Below are 17,894 nucleotides of genomic sequence, written 5' to 3' on the forward strand. Positions count from 1 at the left end.
GCAAATTGTTCCACGAGTATGAGCCATTTAGATGGCAACGAAAATTTAAACAAACTTTAAGTGCTTACGATCATCTTACATATGGTGGTTTAGAAATAAAATGCTGGAAACGAACCGTGTAAGACACTCCAGTGGTGCTTTAAGAGCTAAAGCTCATGTATCAGACAGGGTTTAAGTCCCAGCTCTTCCACTTAAATCCCAGCAAATCACTTACTTCTTTCAGCTTCCATTTTTTCCCTTGTAAAATTGGGGACAGTAATAGCACCTGCCTTGCAGAGAAGAGGAAAGAATCAGATGGGATAAATGCCTGCTAAGAGCTCAGGACAGGGCAGGGCACAGCATGAAGGCCATGGCCATGATGGCCACATGGTAGTGGTTGGTAAAGAAACTCCTTCTCTATGGAGGACTGGTTTTAGATGGGCGTTGGGCTCAAGAAGGGGAAATCATCTTGCCCACATTTTATAGAAAAGACCAGAAATGCAGAAATCAGCCTGAGGTCCCCGAAAGGTTCCTTCTGTCATTTCAAACATTCCACCTCCCGCCATGAATCCGTGGTTTTTCCCATGGCACCCTGATCAGATCTGTGCCTGAATTCCACTCGCTCTGCAGCAGAAGAACAAGAGACATAGCAACCTGACGTGAGTCTCTGAGAAGGGGACTTCTGTGCCTTGTTGCTTACTCTGCCCCAGCTCGGCCTGAACAAGGAAGACAATAAAAGCTATCAGTGGCCCAGAAGGGAGAAGTCTAGTGCCAAGGTTCTCTAGGAAGCCTTCCAAATAGCATGGCACCTCATGGCAAGAAGAGATAAGTGGGTGAGACTCCTATGTGGGTCAGCCCGGCAGACATCACACCGATATTCACATAGTGTCAGGGAGGCAACCACATACTCCTGAGCTGCCAAACGGATGAATGGAAACACTGCCAGATTAGAGGCGGTCTTGTCGAGACAGGAAAAAGATAAAAGTTCACAGACTGGTGACCAAAGGACATATTGAGACCGCAGATGTCAGCAGCAAAGGCCCACACAGCATGAGAAACACCACGCGTACCTAAATCATACATATCCAAATGGACGTAAATGGAAGTTTAAGAGGAACTAATGTACAATTACAGAAAAAATCTGGAAAGCTCATCTTTTTTGGTCCCTGAGTTGGTGATTCTGAAGTTCTGTATTACTCGCTGAGGATCCCTTGATAGAATTGAATTGACTTCCCCTTGGCAGAACACTTGCTCTCCAGATGTTTCTAAAGTGAGGTACATAGGACACTGACTCCCCCCAAAATGGTGGTCTTCAAACAAGACCCATTCCCTGGCCAAATCGGGTCTAGGACACAGTGTACTATGGACCCATCCTGGCTATTCTGGATGTGTTCAGGCTTCACAAAGGCTAGGACAAGTCACTGTAAAGGACTCTGCATAACTTGGTCAAATCCTGAACTTCTCGATATATTTGATGAGGACATTTTTTTACTGAAACAAAATGTATTTCACTCTGGGAAATGCTGGTGTGGAGAGCCACAGGTGAGGATGGATGAGAATGGCATTACAGTGGTGACCAAAGAGAAAAATAGTCAGGTGGAACAAGAGCCTAAGATGGATGCTGAGATGCAGAAAAATCTCATGGCTGGGCATGGAAATGCTACTTTGCCAAATGACCACATATATCTCAGAAATTGGCTGAATTCTTTCTAATATTCTTTCAAGGTCCTTGCTGAGTCACTCTCATAAATGATAGATCTTAATGGTTTTGAATATCTCCTCGTGTCTAACCATCTCTCCCTTTTTAAGTTTGTGATTCATGCCACTCCAGCAAGCAGGGCCAGAGAGAGTGGGCTGAGTTTCATTTTCCAATCATAAAAGTACATCTCAAAACCAACATGCACCCATGATGGACTACGCTAAGGCCTGGATCTCATATCAGAAATTTAAGTGGCCGACTCTAGCGATGCCCTGAGGAGCGTCACCTCTGCCTGTCACCTTCTACTTGAAGGATCCAGGCAAAAAACATGGGCTTTTGTGTCAGAAAGATCTGGGTTCAAGCTCTGCCATTTCTTAGTATTGTGACCTTTAGATAAGGCTCTCTCCCCATGGTTTCCTCATCTGAAAATGAGGATAATAATATACCCCTTCAGGGTCATTGTGAGGATTAGAGGAAATGATGCATGGGTGGGGAGGGATGCCCATTGAAGCAGGATAGTTATTGCACCGTATCTACAAGAGGGTAGCCATCACTCACCTCAACTGGAAGCACCATGAGAATACACATGAGGCCTTCTCCATCTCTGCATCTATTACAAAGAGGGGGAAAAGCACTACAAAAGTGCCCCTACCTGATTACTCGGGTGCGCTTCTGGGTATAAGGGGTGATGACCTTGAAAAGCAGTTCCATTGCTCCATTAATTCCCAGCATGGCCCCCGTGGTGACTGAGAAAGACCAAATCACAGTAGTTATTAGACCATCTGAACCAAGAATTCTTTTCAGCATTACAGAATAGGCCTAAAAGACAGGGGAGCTCTGTCACCTTCCTTGCCAAGGGCCACTCAAAAGCAGTGAAACTCTATGGTCTTTGCATCTTGGCTTGGAAGCAAAGATCACCTGTAAAGCATATATTCTCTTTTCATACAATCTTCTCAAAGGGGGCCCAAGCCATGAAATTATGTTCTTCATTGTATTCTTACTGAGAATAGTCAAAGCAAATGCCAAGCAGATTTTTCTGAAAGTAGATCTTTAAGTTTCAATTCAAGTGCTTTCACTCACCATCAACTTCCCCCATGATACATACACACACGCACACGTACACTCAGGCACACACAAGGGCATACACACTGCCAGTATCTTACAAGATAGTTCCTTAGACTCATTCTGCCATTTGGAGACTTCACAATGAAGAAAGGTCATGGGTGGACGGGTTAAGGTTCAATCCAACTTGGACTGACTCCTTTAAAACTTTTAGGGGCAAGCTAATAAAGAAGGCAGCCCCCTTTCTTCTGCACCCTGGTTCCAAGTTCCCCGACAGCTTTCGTAGTTGGATCTCCCATGACTGAGTCTCAGACTTAACTGCGCCCCCATCTACTAGCACATCAGGGAAGAATCAATTCTTCCTCCTCAGAGGTCAATAGCCTGGGAAATTTTTGCCTTTTTGCCCAACTGGATGGTTATTTAAAAAAAAAACAAAACAAAAAGAGAGAGAGAGAGAGCCATAGATCTGAATGACAGAAAATAACCAATAAGGGTATCAGGTCAGCCCAGTGGCTTCAGATACAAATTCTGGACCCAAAAGCTCTGGACGTCACACTCATCTCCAATGATGTCCTGGCTTCTCTGCAGCATCCCCAGTTCCTTGCTCCACTCAGCTCACTTTAGGAAGAGCTCTGGTCATGTCAAAAAAAATAAGGGGTGCCTCCAAGAGACAAAATGGAATCAGTCTGGCAGGGGGGCAGAAGTTTCAGGGAAAGAAGGAAAGAAGGGATTTTCCATGGTGGGACTCTCTTGTCTCTTTCCTCCACCGTAATGGGGGGGAGTGCTGAAATCGAGGCCTAGGAATGCCTTGTGCTTTGGGCCAGACTTGTTCCAGGAAATATGAGTGGGAGCAAGGGAGTCATGGAGAAACAAAGAGAGAGAAACAAGGGAGGCTTATCCTGGCTTGCTCCAAGCCTCGGGAAAGAAGGATAGATGGAAATCTGGGGGCTCTAATATAGTTCATCCCAGTACAGTCCACCAGAGAGAAACTGAGGCTGATGTCTTAGTGATTACAGAGACTGCGTGTTCCTGGAACATCCTCTATGCATATGTCCCTCCTGAGGCTGGTACAGGCAGCCTGTATCAAAATTCAGAGATTTGGCATCCTAGTCCTGCCCATCAATCTTCCACTCTCATGGCTACTAATTCAGTTCTTTATTTCTAAACTGGAAAAACATGCTGGAGCAATCTCTTGGCAAATCATTCAGCAAAATTCTAGTCTTAAGTAGCATTAGGGACAAAATAGTTTTAGGAGCACAGATTCTAACATGGAAGACTTTAGACTTGGAATTTAGATTTTGAGTGGTCCTTGGCAAGGAAGGTGACGGATGGGATTTTAGATGGGAACAATAAGAACTACCCCTACACATACACACACACACACACACACACATACACACACACCCTGCCGAGTTCTTCCTTGCTGGCTCCCTGCCCAAGGTCAGACCTCTGGCAGCTCCATCAACATCCCCATTGGCCGGGAGAGAGCTGCCAAAGGGTTCATTGGCTGTGGCAGCCCCACTATGGCTCCAGCCAACTCCTTCCGCAGATAGGAGCTGTTTAGAAAGCTTTCTGGAACATTCAACAGTGGCTAACAATTCACCAAAGAGACAGCAATCAATCCACAGACTTTGTGAACTCTGCTTGCTTCTCATCAGTGAAGTCAATGTATAGTGATAGTATAAATTCTAAAATAATCTTTAGGGAACAATTCATTGGGACAATAAATGTAGTCTTAGAATATGAGACAAATGGCCACCTCCTCATACCTGCAGGCAACTCCCAACATTTTTTAGAGCTCCTTGCTAAAAGGAATTCCTCAAGACTTCTATAACCAATATATATAATAAGAAAGGTAAGTTATTCAGCCTAATTGTTCTTTAGGAAACTAAAATGAGATACTTCGAGTCTTCTGCTGCTGGCAAGCTCCAAGGGGGGTGGCTCACCCTCCGGCTGCTCATTAATGACAGCTGTCCTTTACACAAAGCCACAGCTCCTCACTTGAGTTTTCCTTAATTAAAGATGGGTTTGTACAGATCTTTTCAGCCTCTCCCAAACATTCTCTGATTTTCTGGTCAACATATATGAGTGTGGGAGGAGGTTCTGTCCATGAACATGGAGTCAAGGACCTATCTTGTTTTTTCCTGAAAATACTTTATGTTTATGGGTCCTCCATGGTTATTAATGGAATTAACCAATGAAATAGGACCCCACTAACTATCTTAGTAGTTCTGAGGATAGTTAGGGGGAAAAGTCACCTCCTCACTCCTCTTAGGTGTGCTTTTCCCATTATTTCAAAGGACTAAGGGAAAAGAATAGAGCAGGGAAGGAAAACTAATTGATCAACTACAATGTGACAGACATACCCATGAACATCATCTCATTTATCCCATCTACCAAGTCTAGGAGCTCTTATTAACCACTATAATTTTATAAAGGAAGAAACTGAGGTAAACAGGTTAAATACCCATGCCACAGGACTCCCAAGGAATGAAATCAAAGTCAAACCCAGGTATTCCTGGTTCTAAGCCATGTTCGTTCCTCTAGAGAGCATTACATCACTTTCATTGTGCAGGAGAGGGGCTCAGAAAAGAGAAATAAAGTCTGTGCCCATTCTATGTGAGATGGGAGGTACAGAATCTACTCTGTTCATAGCAAGTGTCCCCATATGGAGAGTAAACATGAGTTCTGGAGTTAGAAACTCAGCCCCCAAACTTGTCTATAAACTCAAGTAATTGTTTCTCTCTTCCAAGCTTCATTTTCCTCTTCTTGGCTATAAAATGGTAAATGTAGATATAGGATTGTTATGATAATCTGAAATAATCCAAATCAGGAGACAGCAAATAAGTATGAACCCATGTGCTATGATGCATCTAGTTACCTGAAGGACTATGTTGAGAAGCACTGAGAGATAAAACAAGGTAAAGATGTTTTAGTAAAGGATGCTGTGATCAACAGGCAACTTCGGGGACATAGCAGGGAGATCTGTGATGTGAGGGTCGTTCTTGACATTGCGCTATGCCTTGAATATGATAAGGCCTAAATAAAGCCCTATGCTCTCTCCTGCCATGGGTCTTTTTTCACCCTGTAGTACTAATAGAGAGACCTAGAATACTATAATGTGTGGTTCCCAAGGGAAAACAAGACTGACATCTAACTTCAGGAATGAGCTCAAGAGTTCTACCTGGATGAAGAAGAGACAAAGAAAGCACTTTTTACCTCTACAGCCTCTAGAACGTGAGGCTCCTTGTAGACTTATTTGTCTTGTTGGGACAACATGTATCCTCCACCCAGACCCTCCTTCCAACCCCAGCCCCTAAATGGTTTCTAGGTGTCCTGGCCCGGTCTGGAAGCCACCCCAGAGAGCCACAATTTGAGGCACTTACCACTAGAGGTGAATACACGCAGAGCCCAGAGACAGTGAAGGAGGTTCTGGCTGTGGGACAGGTTTTTCCTGGCCAGAATCAATGTCACATCGAGTGCTTCCAATTCTAGTGCCTTCTGTCCAAACTTTTTATCTAGAAATATAAATCAATCCATCTTAGTTGTGTTTCACATTAATTCTGAAGGCTGTACAATGCATGGGGCACAGGAAGGCAAAGATGGAACAGGCAAGAGAATGATCATAGCCAATGTGACTTTTCCAATCTACCGGAAAATGCTACTAAGTATGTCCCCATTGGAACCAGATGGCCCAGAAGTGCTAAGGCAGGGTATACATAGGGTCCATTCATTCCTCAAGTAATATTTACACGAGGCCTTGTGGACTGTAGGACTCACACACCCTGTATGTAAGCGTGTTTCTGGCTGTCCTCAAACGTGAACTACAGTTTAGTAGGGTGTAAATTTCTTCCTTTAAGATAGTTCTGGAATGTAGGATACTTAAGGTACATAACATCCAAATGCAATGTGTGGAACTTGATTGGATCCTTCTTTGAACACGTCTGTAATTGCCCCATTGGGAAACATTTGGAGAAATTGAAATGAGTATAAATTACACAGTAATTTTAAATTTTAAGTATTGTTAATTTTGTTAGATTTGTAATCGTGGTATCAGGATTATACAGGAAAATGTCTCTTTTCAAAGAAATGCATTCGAACATATTTAAGAGCAAAATTCTATCTGTAATTTTCCTGAATTGCTATCAGACTCACTGCAGGTAGAAATGAGTAAAACAGAGACAATATCCTAAACCTGGTTTACCAATATCCACCTCTAGACCAAAGGACACCAACAAAAGATGGCAACCAAACTAATATGACCGGATCCCTTCACCAGAACAGAGGCGTCTATCGGGCTCCATTCCTGAGCTGCCAACCTCATTTCCGTCCTGTTTGGGTCAGCCCCCGGCAGCCTGCATGGCAGTGGTGAGGACCACAATCTGGTGATGGCAGAAGCTGCGGTGATATAATAATGTCAGTAGTACAATCCAGGTCCAGAGCTTGGGAATCAGGGCCATGATCCATCCTGCATCTCTTTCTCTTCTATGAAACCTACATGACTCTAGTTTGTCAGGCCCCACATGCTAAGCAGGTATCATACAACCTCACTTAATCCTTACAGCAACCTTAGAATTAAGGACTGATACCTACATTTTGTAGATGAGGGACCAGTGGCTCAGAAAGGGTAAATAACTTGCCCTAGGGTGCACAGCTAATTAGTGTCAGGGCCAGGCCTGAAACTCAGATTTGATTTCCCAGTTTATACTATTTACAACCAGGGTACAACCCTTCAAGTGTTGGCTCACATGTCACCTCTCCCTGACCACACCATCTTGGAGGAACATCACCCTTTTTCTTTTCCCTCACAGCTACTAGCTAATTATCATACTCTGCTATTGCCTAGTGAATTATTCACTTTCTGCCCTTCCCCACTTGAAGGTAAGTTCCATGAGAGCGGGCCCCTTACCTGCCCTGGTCACCAGTGTTCCCAATGCCTAGCGTTGTGCCCAGCCCCAGGAGACATGTAGTAAATCCCTGGCTGAATATTCAATGAATGGATTGTATTGGTTTTGTCGAGAACACACTCACATGGGTGCTGGCTGATGCCTGGGTCTTGGTCGTGACTTGTGGAGCTGACTGGCCTCAAAGCAGAGATCCAGACAATGCAAGGTCAGAGTGTCCCTGAGCCCCTGCTCCCCTGTGGCCGCCGCTGCCTGCACTGGACAACACAGGTCCACCTTCTGCAGCGCCTGAGCTCCCCCTCTATGATTTATATAAGACCTCCCACAACTGGAGCTTGACTGTTATGACTAGTTTGCAAGGGTTGCATGCATCCTGAGTGCGCAGGCTTTTTAAACTGTGCACCAAGAAGTTCTAAGGTTTTAGGGAGGTGTTTCGGGGTCTTCTCGAGCAAAAAGAAATGGGTATGGTGGAAAGAGTTCTAGGCTCCCATCTTCCCTTCTACTAGGGAAGCTCCGCTTCCATGTGGCTTACAGTAAAAGGCTGAAATTCTGCCCCCCTCCCCAAAATTCATGTCCACCTGGAACCTCAGACGTTATCTTATTTGGAAATGGGGTCTTTGCAGATTTAATTATTTAAGGTGAGGTCACACAGATTTGCATGGGCCCTAAATCCAGTGACCAATGTCCTTGTAAGAAGGAGAGGACACACAGAAGGACACAGAGTAGGACACCACGTGAAGACGCAGACGGAAATGGAAGTGACGTGTCTACAAGCCAAGAAACGCCAAGGACGGCTGGAAACACAGGAGTTAGCAGACAGGCATGGAACAGATTCTCCCACAGAGCCTCCAGAAGGAACCAACCCTGCCCACACCCTCGTTTCAGACTTTCTGGCCTCCGGGACTGGAAGAGAATCCATTTCTGTTGTTTGGAGCCAGTTTGTGATAATTCGTTACAGCAGCCCCAGGAACTCATGCACTCATATAATGAGCTTCCGTGTAAGGTTCTGCTCATAGAAATGTTCTGTTTATTGTTAGAGTGATTGAAATCTGCCTGGGAGCACCTCCCCTCTGTCCCTCATCTGCCCCACGCCCCATGCAGCCTGCACCTGCTCAAGGCCCCGCCCTAGCACAGCACCTTGGATTTGCTGACGTCCAGGACAACAAAATGACCTCTCCTGTGGGGCTGGTCCTGGCACCACCACCAAAGTGTCTAGGACCTCCCTGCACATCCCCACAAGAGTTTCCCAAATTGCTCTCATGATAACAACCCCGCAAGTGCCTTTTCAACCATCTTTAGAACCGGGGGGATGTGGGTACCTCGTAGGCCAACTTTGGCCAGCAGTCGGAAGAGGGGCAGGAGGACATCATAGTCTGGAGAATCTGTCCTGGCTGTGTCCACCAGGGTCTGCAGAAGGGCCTCGCTGCCCCCTTTACTGATCATGTAGCGAATCCTTCGGTCGGTGCCTGAGGGAGAAAGCAGAGGAGAGCGAGGCCCCGAATAATCACCTTCATTTCCTTGGCACAGAAAGCAGACCCCACAGAGACAGAGCACAGAGCAGTTCATTTGCCCCAGAAACCAAAATTGTGTGGTTTCTGAAGGAACCTGTATAAAGCTGTGCTTTTAGGTAAAGGACTGGGGTGGGGGTGAGATGGAGAAATAATGGAATATTTAAGAACCTAGGTGTGTTCACCTGCAGCAGCTGTAATAAATGGAATCCACTTTCCCTGAGAACCTGTGGAGTCTCGATGTACGTATGTGTACTTGTACATATGTACATAAACAGGAATATAGGCTTACCTAGAATCATATCCTTAATAGAAGAGGGAATATCAGTATCCCTCTGGTATAGGCTTGAATCCTCTGTAACCGGGATTGGGATGATAGTTTGTCTGGAATAATTTAATTGATGATATAACAGTAACCAACAGGAGGAATATATGGAAATAGCTAGCGTGCTTCTTTAAGAAACAGACATCCACTCATCCGTGTCAGGAGTTTTGAAAAGGGCCTGGAGCTAGGATCAGGTATATGTGTCTTTCTACCTAACAGTTGTGAACAGGGACCTCCCCCACCTTGCCCCAGGACAAGCTCAAAAGCAGGGATTACATTTCAACTTGGAAGGGGACCCCAGTGATTGTCCACACACTGCACCTGGTTGATCTAACAAGGTGGCCCACAGGGTGGGACATTAGCAGCAAAGAAGACCCTCTGGCGTTTCATCCTCTATTATGGGAGCAATAATCAGCACCTACATCAGAGGGACAACTCCAGGGTTTCATTCCAAGGGCTCCAGGCACCTCTGGACAAAGTGAAGGAGGCACCATCCCAGAAGACAAGAGGCTTCGCCTCCACAGGGTACCACACTCAGAAGCCTGCAGGGAAGTCACCCTGCCATCGGAGGGCAGCACAGCCTATGGGAAAACCTCACTAGGACGGGACCCTCCCTCCTGGAACTGAAATGGGAGGCGTCTTGGCTTTGGAATGACATTCCCTTTGGTGTTGTCTGGTGTAAATATTTCTTCCTAATGCAATGTGGCTGGCATACGTAGAAACGAAAACTGAGTGAATGCTGAAATGTCCAAAAAGGTCTATTTTCCAGAACCCTCACACTGAAGTGAGGTAGCAGAGGGATGCCCCAGTTAACTAGTTGATTCCAGTGTAGTGAATTCTGTCACCTTTTCTCTGAAGACTTAATAGCTCACCACACCGCGAAGTCAAGCTCCTGCCTCATATTCCCATCTTCACTTGACATATGTTGGGAAGTTGCCAATACCTGGCTCTCTAAATGGGCCAACGGAGGGGAGTAGAGGAAGGGGAGGGGTAGAGTCACGAGGGCTAGCTCTCTCCGAGGACAGCCACAGACCCCTGGAGGACCTTGGGTTAACCACAGATGAGATACCATAGATGAGAAACCACCCAGAGCCGAACCTCCTCCTAAGTTTGGGTCACCATAGGGTGGGTGACAAGACTAAAGAAACCTGACTAAGTCTGAGGTACAACCAGCCCACTTTACTCTGGGGTCTTATGAATCTCAGTGAAAATGATGGGCTGCTGATTCTGTCTCTGAGAGAAAACCTGACCTGGAGCACCCCCACCGCCACCCCCCAGCCCCACCAGATTCCAGGAGACACCACAGCCACCCGCCCCTACCTCCTCCTACTCACCAACAGAAAGCAGATCTCCGAGAACCTGGAGGATGGTCAGGATGGACTCCTTGTCTGAGGAGCTCTGCAATGAAAACACAGGCAGCCATCTTTACGAAGGAAAGCACGAGAGAGGCGTTGTGTCAGGGACGTCCATGGACATGGCAGGGCTGTGTTCCCTTCTGCTGAGAAAGGCCTCTGGCTGTGAGAAACAGTTGACAGGGTTTTCCTTAAATGGTGGCCATGAGGGGACCCAAGGAGACAAGGGTCCCGAGGGGCTCTGCCTCCGTATTTAGCCTTCAGGACCCCTTTTGGGGGACCCATTTCATAGTAACATCAGCACGATGGGCGAAAGAATAACCAACGGACATCACTAATATGTGGAATTTAAGAAACAAAACAAACGAACAAAGGGGAAAAAAAGAGACCAACCAAAAAACGGACTTTCGACGACAGAGAACAAACTGACGGTGACCAGAGAGGAGGTGGGTGGGAGGATGGGAGAAACAGGTGATGGGGATGAAGAGCACACTTATCATGATGAGCACTGAGTAATGTACAGAATTGTTGAATCCCTATAGTGCACACCTGAAACTAATATAACACTGTATGTTCACTATACCGGAATTAAAATTTTTAAAAAAGAAGAATGTGTTTCTTAAACAGAAAAAAAAAAAATTAATGAAAAAAAAATGAAACATCAATACTTTATGCAGAGACAGCCAAGTGAGAAGGGGCTTTGCAGGTCAAGCCCATGCAGTTGTCAGGCCAGCAGGCTTAGATTCATTTGAAAAACAGGGCAGAGAACAGAAACAGAAATCCACGAAACTGTTCTGAGGGAAAGACGTCCCCGAGTAGTAAGGATGAATTCTTATTTTCTCAAGAGAAACCTAAGGTAGTACAAAATCTCATCACTCCCGGGCCCTGGTAATCACCATTCTACTCTCTGTTTTATAAGTTCAGCTTTTTTACATTGCACACAGAAGTGATTTCCTACAGTATTTGTCTTCCTCTGTTTGACTTACTACACGTAGCATGATGCCTTCAAGGTTGCAAATGGCAGGACTTCCTTTCTCATGGCTGAATAATATTCCTGTGTGTGTGTATGTGTGTTGGACTTCACAGCTCCTTTATGGTTCAGTTTGGTAGTACTCTGAAAAACATGTATTGCACACTTTCCCTAGAACAATCTTTGTTCCTGGTGCTAGGAACACAGATATACATAAAACTTTGTCCCTTCTCTAAAGATTACTATCGTTATCCATTCATCTGTTGATGGACACTTTGGTTGCTTCCATGTCTTGGCTATTGTTAAGCATGCTGCAGGGAACATGGGTGTGCAGATATCTCTCCAAGAGTCTAATTTCAATTCTTTTGTATATATACCTAGGAGTCCTATCTTATACTACTCAAGAAAATTAACTTGCAATGGATCAAAGATTCAAATATAAGTCCTAAACCCACAAAACTCCTAGGAAAAAAACCACAGGTGAAAAAAAAAAATCCCTGACATGGGTTTTGGTGATGATTTCTTGGGTAAGACACCAGAACAAAACCTAAAATAAACAACTGGGACTATAATAAACTAAAGAAAGAGCTTCTGCACAGCAAAGGAAACAATCAATAAATTGAAAAGGCAACATGGGACAAAATATTCACAAAGCAAATATCTGATAAGGGACTGATAACCAAAATATATATAAAAAATTAATACAGCTCAATAGCAGAAAAACATATAATCCAATATTAAAATGGACAAAAGGCCTGAATAGACATTTTTCCAAAGAAGACATTCAGATGGCCGATACGTACATGAAAAGATGCTCACCATCACTCATCATCAGGAAAATACAAATCAAAACACAATGAGAGATCACCTCAGACCAACAACAATGGCTTTCATCAAAAAGACCAAAGATAACAAATGTTGGCAAGAGTGTGGAGAAAAAGGAACCCTATATGCTATTTTTTTAGGTAGGTTATTTAAGGCAAAGCTTTAATCTTCACATTAGCAAGTCTCATGTTCCCCATCTGCTTCAAAGACCTCAATAACTCCCCCCTTCGTGTAGGATAAAGTCAGAGCTCCTTAATAGGGTTTCCAAAGCTCCTCATGGTCCTGCCCCACTTACCTCTCCAGCTTTATCATTCACTACTACACCCCTGCCCAAAGTACATGCTTCAACAACATTGAACTACTTGTTTCCTGCTCAACCACATAGGTTCTTGCCTCTGAACCCGTGATCACACTGTTCCCTCTTCCCGAAGCTTGGTCAATGACAGCTCATCCTTCAAGTATACCAAAGGTTCCCATAGGATCCCAACCCCCACCCCCTGCAAGCTGGGTCTGGGGTCTCTCTGTTCCCCACATCACTCTGGGCTACCTCTGACAGCGCATGGACCACATGGTACTGGCCTGCTTCCCACCCTGCCCCCAATCTATATTAATCTTTAGAGAAGGGACCAAGGTTTGTGCATATCTATATTCCCAGCACCTAGAACAGGGGCTGTTCCAGGGAAAGCATGCAATGTTTTTCAGAATGCAACCAAACAGAGGCATAAAGAAGCCATGAAGTCCAATACCACACCCCAAGGCAGAGTGGTGCTTATACTTTCTCCAATCCTGGGCTTAACACCTTCCAGGAACTCACACTTCAACTCCCCAGCCAGGACCAGGACTAGGATGAGGCAAGTGAGGCACTAGCTTGGATGCAAAATTTTAGTTTTAAAAGGAAGTAATCAAGATAAATGATATTTTGGGCGCCTGGGTGGCTCAGTTGGTTAAGCGACTGCCTTTGGCTCAGGTCATGATCCTGGAGTCCCGGGATCGAGTCCCACATCGGGCTCCCTGCTCAGCAGGGAGTCTGCTTCTCCCTCTGAGCCTCCTCCCTCTCCTGCTCTCTGTCTCTCATTCTCTCTCTCACAAATAAATAAAATCTTTAAAAAAAAAAAAAAGATAAATGATATTTTTTTTAATTTTTTTTTAGATTTTATTTATTTGAGAGAGACAGAGATAGTGAGATAGAGAGCACAAGTGGGGAGGAGAGGGAGAAGCAGGCTCCCCACAGAGCAGGGAGCCCGATGCGGGACTCGATCCCAGGACCCTGGGATCATGACCTGAGCCGAAGGCAGATGCTTAACTGACTGAGCCACCCAGGCGCCCGATAAATGATATTTTAATGCTATATTTTTTACAAATCAAAATCAATGCAAAAAAAAAGGAAAAAAAATCCATAATGAGCAAGGGGCGCCTGGGTGGCTCAGTCGGTTAAGTGTCTACTTTCAGCTCAGGTCATGATCCCAGGGTACTGGGATCGAGCTCCAGGTTGGGTTCCCTGCTCAGCCAGGAGTCTGCTTCTCCCTCTGCCTCTCCCCCACTGCTCGAGGGCTCTCTCTCAAATAAATAAACAAAATCTTTTTTAAAAATCCATGAGCTTAAAATAGCAAAAGTTAACTCTTTAGCTCCTATTCCAGGTGTGATGAGACATCTGGGGATCCTTAGGGACTTGATATCTACACGTCCCCAGGAAAAATATTTGGCTTTGCTCTGACATCTCCACTCGCTTTGGCTTAAGGGAGGGCAGTCTCAGCAGGCACTCGGCTAATGTCTCCCATCAGGTGAGTGCCACCCTCCAGCAAATGTCATCCATACATGTGCACAATGTCAGTGCTCCCTGACCCTCCAGAGTCTCCCCAGATCTGGGAACACAAACCAAGGAGCAACAGAGCCATCATTCTGGGGAGTTTGCTGGTCTTTGATTCTGGTACATACTCCCATGTGTGTTTGCTTGCAGACGAGGGTCCCTACACCAAAACACCATGCTCTGGAGGCCAGCTGTGGGTCCTACGCCTGGACTGAACTCAATTCAGACACTATCTACTCGGAAACAGCATCAGATTCCACAGGCTAGGGGTTCAGCCCTACAACACTGCCCCATGCTTCAGACTCCAGCCTCAAAGTCCAGGTTGTTAGCTATACAGCTAGCCCTTGAACAACACGAGTTTGAGTTGCACACGTCCACGTACATGGGTAACGTGCTATAAATGTATTTTCTCTTCCTTATTATTTTAATCGAATTTTCTCTACCTCATTTTAAGAATACAGCACATCATAACGTGTAACACACAGAATATGTGTTCATCGACAGTTTATGTCATCAGGAAGGCTTCCAGTCAACCATAGGCTATTTATTAGTTAAGTCTGGGGGGAGACCAAAGTTATACAAGGATTTTTGACTGCGTGGGGAGTCAGTGCCCACGTTGTTTAGGGCCAAATGTACTTCTGATCAACTGGCTATAAATTAAAGATACCCTCCTCAGGTGCCATTACCTTGCTAGAGCAGCTCACAGAACTCAGTGAAACATTTTACTTACTAGGTTACTAGTTTGTTACAAAAGGTTATAACTCAGGAACAGCCAGACGGAAGAGATGCGCGGGGCAAAGTTTGGAGAAAAGGCTGGCAGCTTCTGCGCTCTCCCGGAGCAACTCCACGTGTTCACTGTTAACCTTAAAAATAAAACTGCCAGTGGGGCGCCTGGGTGGCTCAGTTGGTTGGGCGACTGCCTTCGGCTCAGGTCACGATCCTGGAGTCCCGGGATCGAGTCCCGCGTCGGGCTCCCTGCTCGGCGGGGAGCCTGCTTCTCCCTCTGACCCTCCCCCCCTCATGCTCTCTCTCTCTCTCATTCTCTCTCTCAAATAAATAAATAAAATCTTGGGCGCCTGGGTGGCTCAGTGGGTTAGGCGACTGCTTTCGGCTCAGGTCACGATCCTGGAGTCCCGGGATCGAGTCCCGCATCGGGCTCCCTGCTCGGCAGGGGGTCTGCTTCCCCCTCTGCCCTCTTCCCTTTCGTGCTCTCTCTCATTCTCTCTCTCAAATAAATAAATAAAATCTTAAAAAAAAAATAAAAATAAAACTGCCAGTTATTCTACCAGCAAAATTGGGTTTGTTTGGGAAGAGCGGAGAATCGCAGTCCAGAACAAGAAGGTCAGTAAAAAACTACAGGAAGTCCTGAGAACAAACCAGAGCTGGGCCTTTTTATAGAGGGAAGTTGGGCGGGGCCCCTATAAACAAAAAAGCCATTGGAGTAAACTAGGATGTCAAAATATAGGGGCTTTTCATTGGCTGAGTTGTGACGGTTTCTCATTGGCTGGGCTGTTGCTAGGGGCAGAAGGAAAATTTTCTTCCTGCTGCTGGGGTAGTAAAGTGGTAAAGTGTATCTCCTTGGGAAGCAAGTCCCTTTTGTTGGGTCTGCAATTGACAAGTGGTAGGGCGTGAGAGCTCCCCATGCTTGCCTCTCCACTCCATTCTAAACGGGGTTTACTCTTGTTGATTTTTACATCACCAAGCTAAGAGGTTTTTTTCTTTTCTTTTTTTAATTTTATTTTATTTATTTATTTGTCAGAGAGAGCGCACAAGCAGGGGGAGGGGCAGAGGGAGAGGGAGAAGCAGGCTCCCTGCTGAGCAAGGAGCCCAATGCAGGACTTGATGCCCCAACCTGGGATCATGACCTGAGGCGAACGCAGATGCTTAACTGACTGAGCCACCCAGGTGTATCACTAGGAGTTTTCTGAACACTGTCCTTTCTGGGTTTAACTTGTAATAATTTTTTTAGAATGAGGGGGCACCTGGCTGGCTCAGTTGGTAAAGCATGAGACTCTTGATCTTGGGGTTGTGAGTTGAAGGCCCACGTTGGGTGTAGAGATTACTTAAAAATAAAATCTTAAGAATGTGTATATATTTCTTATTTCTTATTCTAAATCACAATATCACGGCAGGACTGCCGCCCTTCAAAAGTGGACCCAAAGGTGGCTCACAGTAAAAAACTAAGTCCCTGGAATGGTGTTCCTGATCGGCACTAATGGTTCTGGATCCACCTCCAGCGCCCCCAAAATTGCTCTTCTTTCTGGGATAAAAGGTAAAGGCCAGGCTCTCATATTGGGTAACTTGTAAAATGCTGGATTCATGAGTTCATTATGAATGAGGAGCCAGGAAACGGAAACATAAGAGAGGAAATGGGGAGATGAGGAAAAGAGAAAAACTAATACAGTAGAAACTTATTGAAGAGGAATAAAAGATCCAGATTTAATTTCCTTTCATTCAATTATTCATGCACTCATCCCACAAACATTCACTGAAAACCATCTACGTTCCAGGCACCAGGCTAAGCATGCAAATTGATCAAAACACAATCTGCCTTCAAGGGGCTCCAGGCCTGGAGCACGATCAGGACCTAGGATGGTAAAGACCATGACAAACGGAAGATGCTACAAGGATCCAGGGAAGGAGCACTAACCTAGCCAGGTCCGTGAGCGCCTACTCTGAGAAGCCAGGCAGAAAGGGGGTGGGAGGGGAGGGTTCCAGCCATGCTGCAGCCCTGTGTGCTCAGAGGGAAGCATGACAGAGTGTGGTGACATCCGGGGAAGAAACTGCTTCCATATGACCAGATTGAACAAGGCAGATGGTGAAGGGAATTGTGAATTCCTGTGGGCAAGAACTAGGTCTTATTCATCTCTGATTCCCCATCTCCAAAGGTGTAATAGATCATCCATATATTGTGTTGAGTTAATATTTCCAGCTTAAGAATCGCCTGCTTTATTACAATGCCCACTAAAGCTCCCTGAGAACGAGCATTGTTCTATATACTTCTATTATATCTGTCAGCAGGGATATAGAGCTGGGCATGCAGAATGTCCTAAATCACCACCCCTGAATTGGTTTGACCTGTGGCCAACACACTTGGCTGCACATGCCTGAGACATCCCTCTATAACTGCTTCCAAGAAAACCCCATTTGCAGCAGTGTGCTGACAGAGCATGCACATCAGACTCTCTCCTGCCCGAGGAAGGGGCCCCTGTGCATCTCCTCTAAGCATTTCTCCATTTCACGTGATTGATTTAGAGGCGAGTCTAAGTCCAGATCTGGATAAGGGAACCTAAATAAATGTCTACTGAGATTCCAAAAAGATTTTTTTCCCCCAGGATTTAATAAAAGAGAGAAAACATTAAAAACAAAACAAGGCAAAAAAAAATTTCTCTTTCCTGTTTTTGGACGCTGTTGTATAAGGATATGATCCTGGGTCATTGTTGACATTGTGAAGCCACTGAGT

The 17,894-nt window shown here is 45.4% G+C and overlaps 1 protein-coding gene across 1 annotated transcript in view; it reads right to left on the reverse strand.

The window, feature by feature from the left end:
* The window catches only part of AGBL1 (AGBL carboxypeptidase 1), an 805,329-nt gene that overhangs the window by 729,711 nt on the left and 57,724 nt on the right, over nt 1-17,894 (reverse strand). Inside the window, exons 2-5 of the mRNA XM_045901694.2 lie at nt 10,812-10,875; nt 8,964-9,110; nt 6,127-6,258; nt 2,331-2,424 (exon numbers count right to left, since the gene is read on the reverse strand). Of these exons, the coding sequence (XP_045757650.2) occupies nt 2,331-2,424; nt 6,127-6,258; nt 8,964-9,110; nt 10,812-10,875 (437 nt within the window). The remainder of the gene's footprint in view (nt 1-2,330; nt 2,425-6,126; nt 6,259-8,963; nt 9,111-10,811; nt 10,876-17,894) is intronic.

This window comes from Mirounga angustirostris, unplaced genomic scaffold (genome assembly GCF_029215605.1).
Source record: "Mirounga angustirostris isolate CCGP_5_RB_7025 unplaced genomic scaffold, mMirAng1.0.hap1 SCAF_9, whole genome shotgun sequence".
NCBI lineage: Eukaryota > Metazoa > Chordata > Mammalia > Carnivora > Phocidae > Mirounga > Mirounga angustirostris.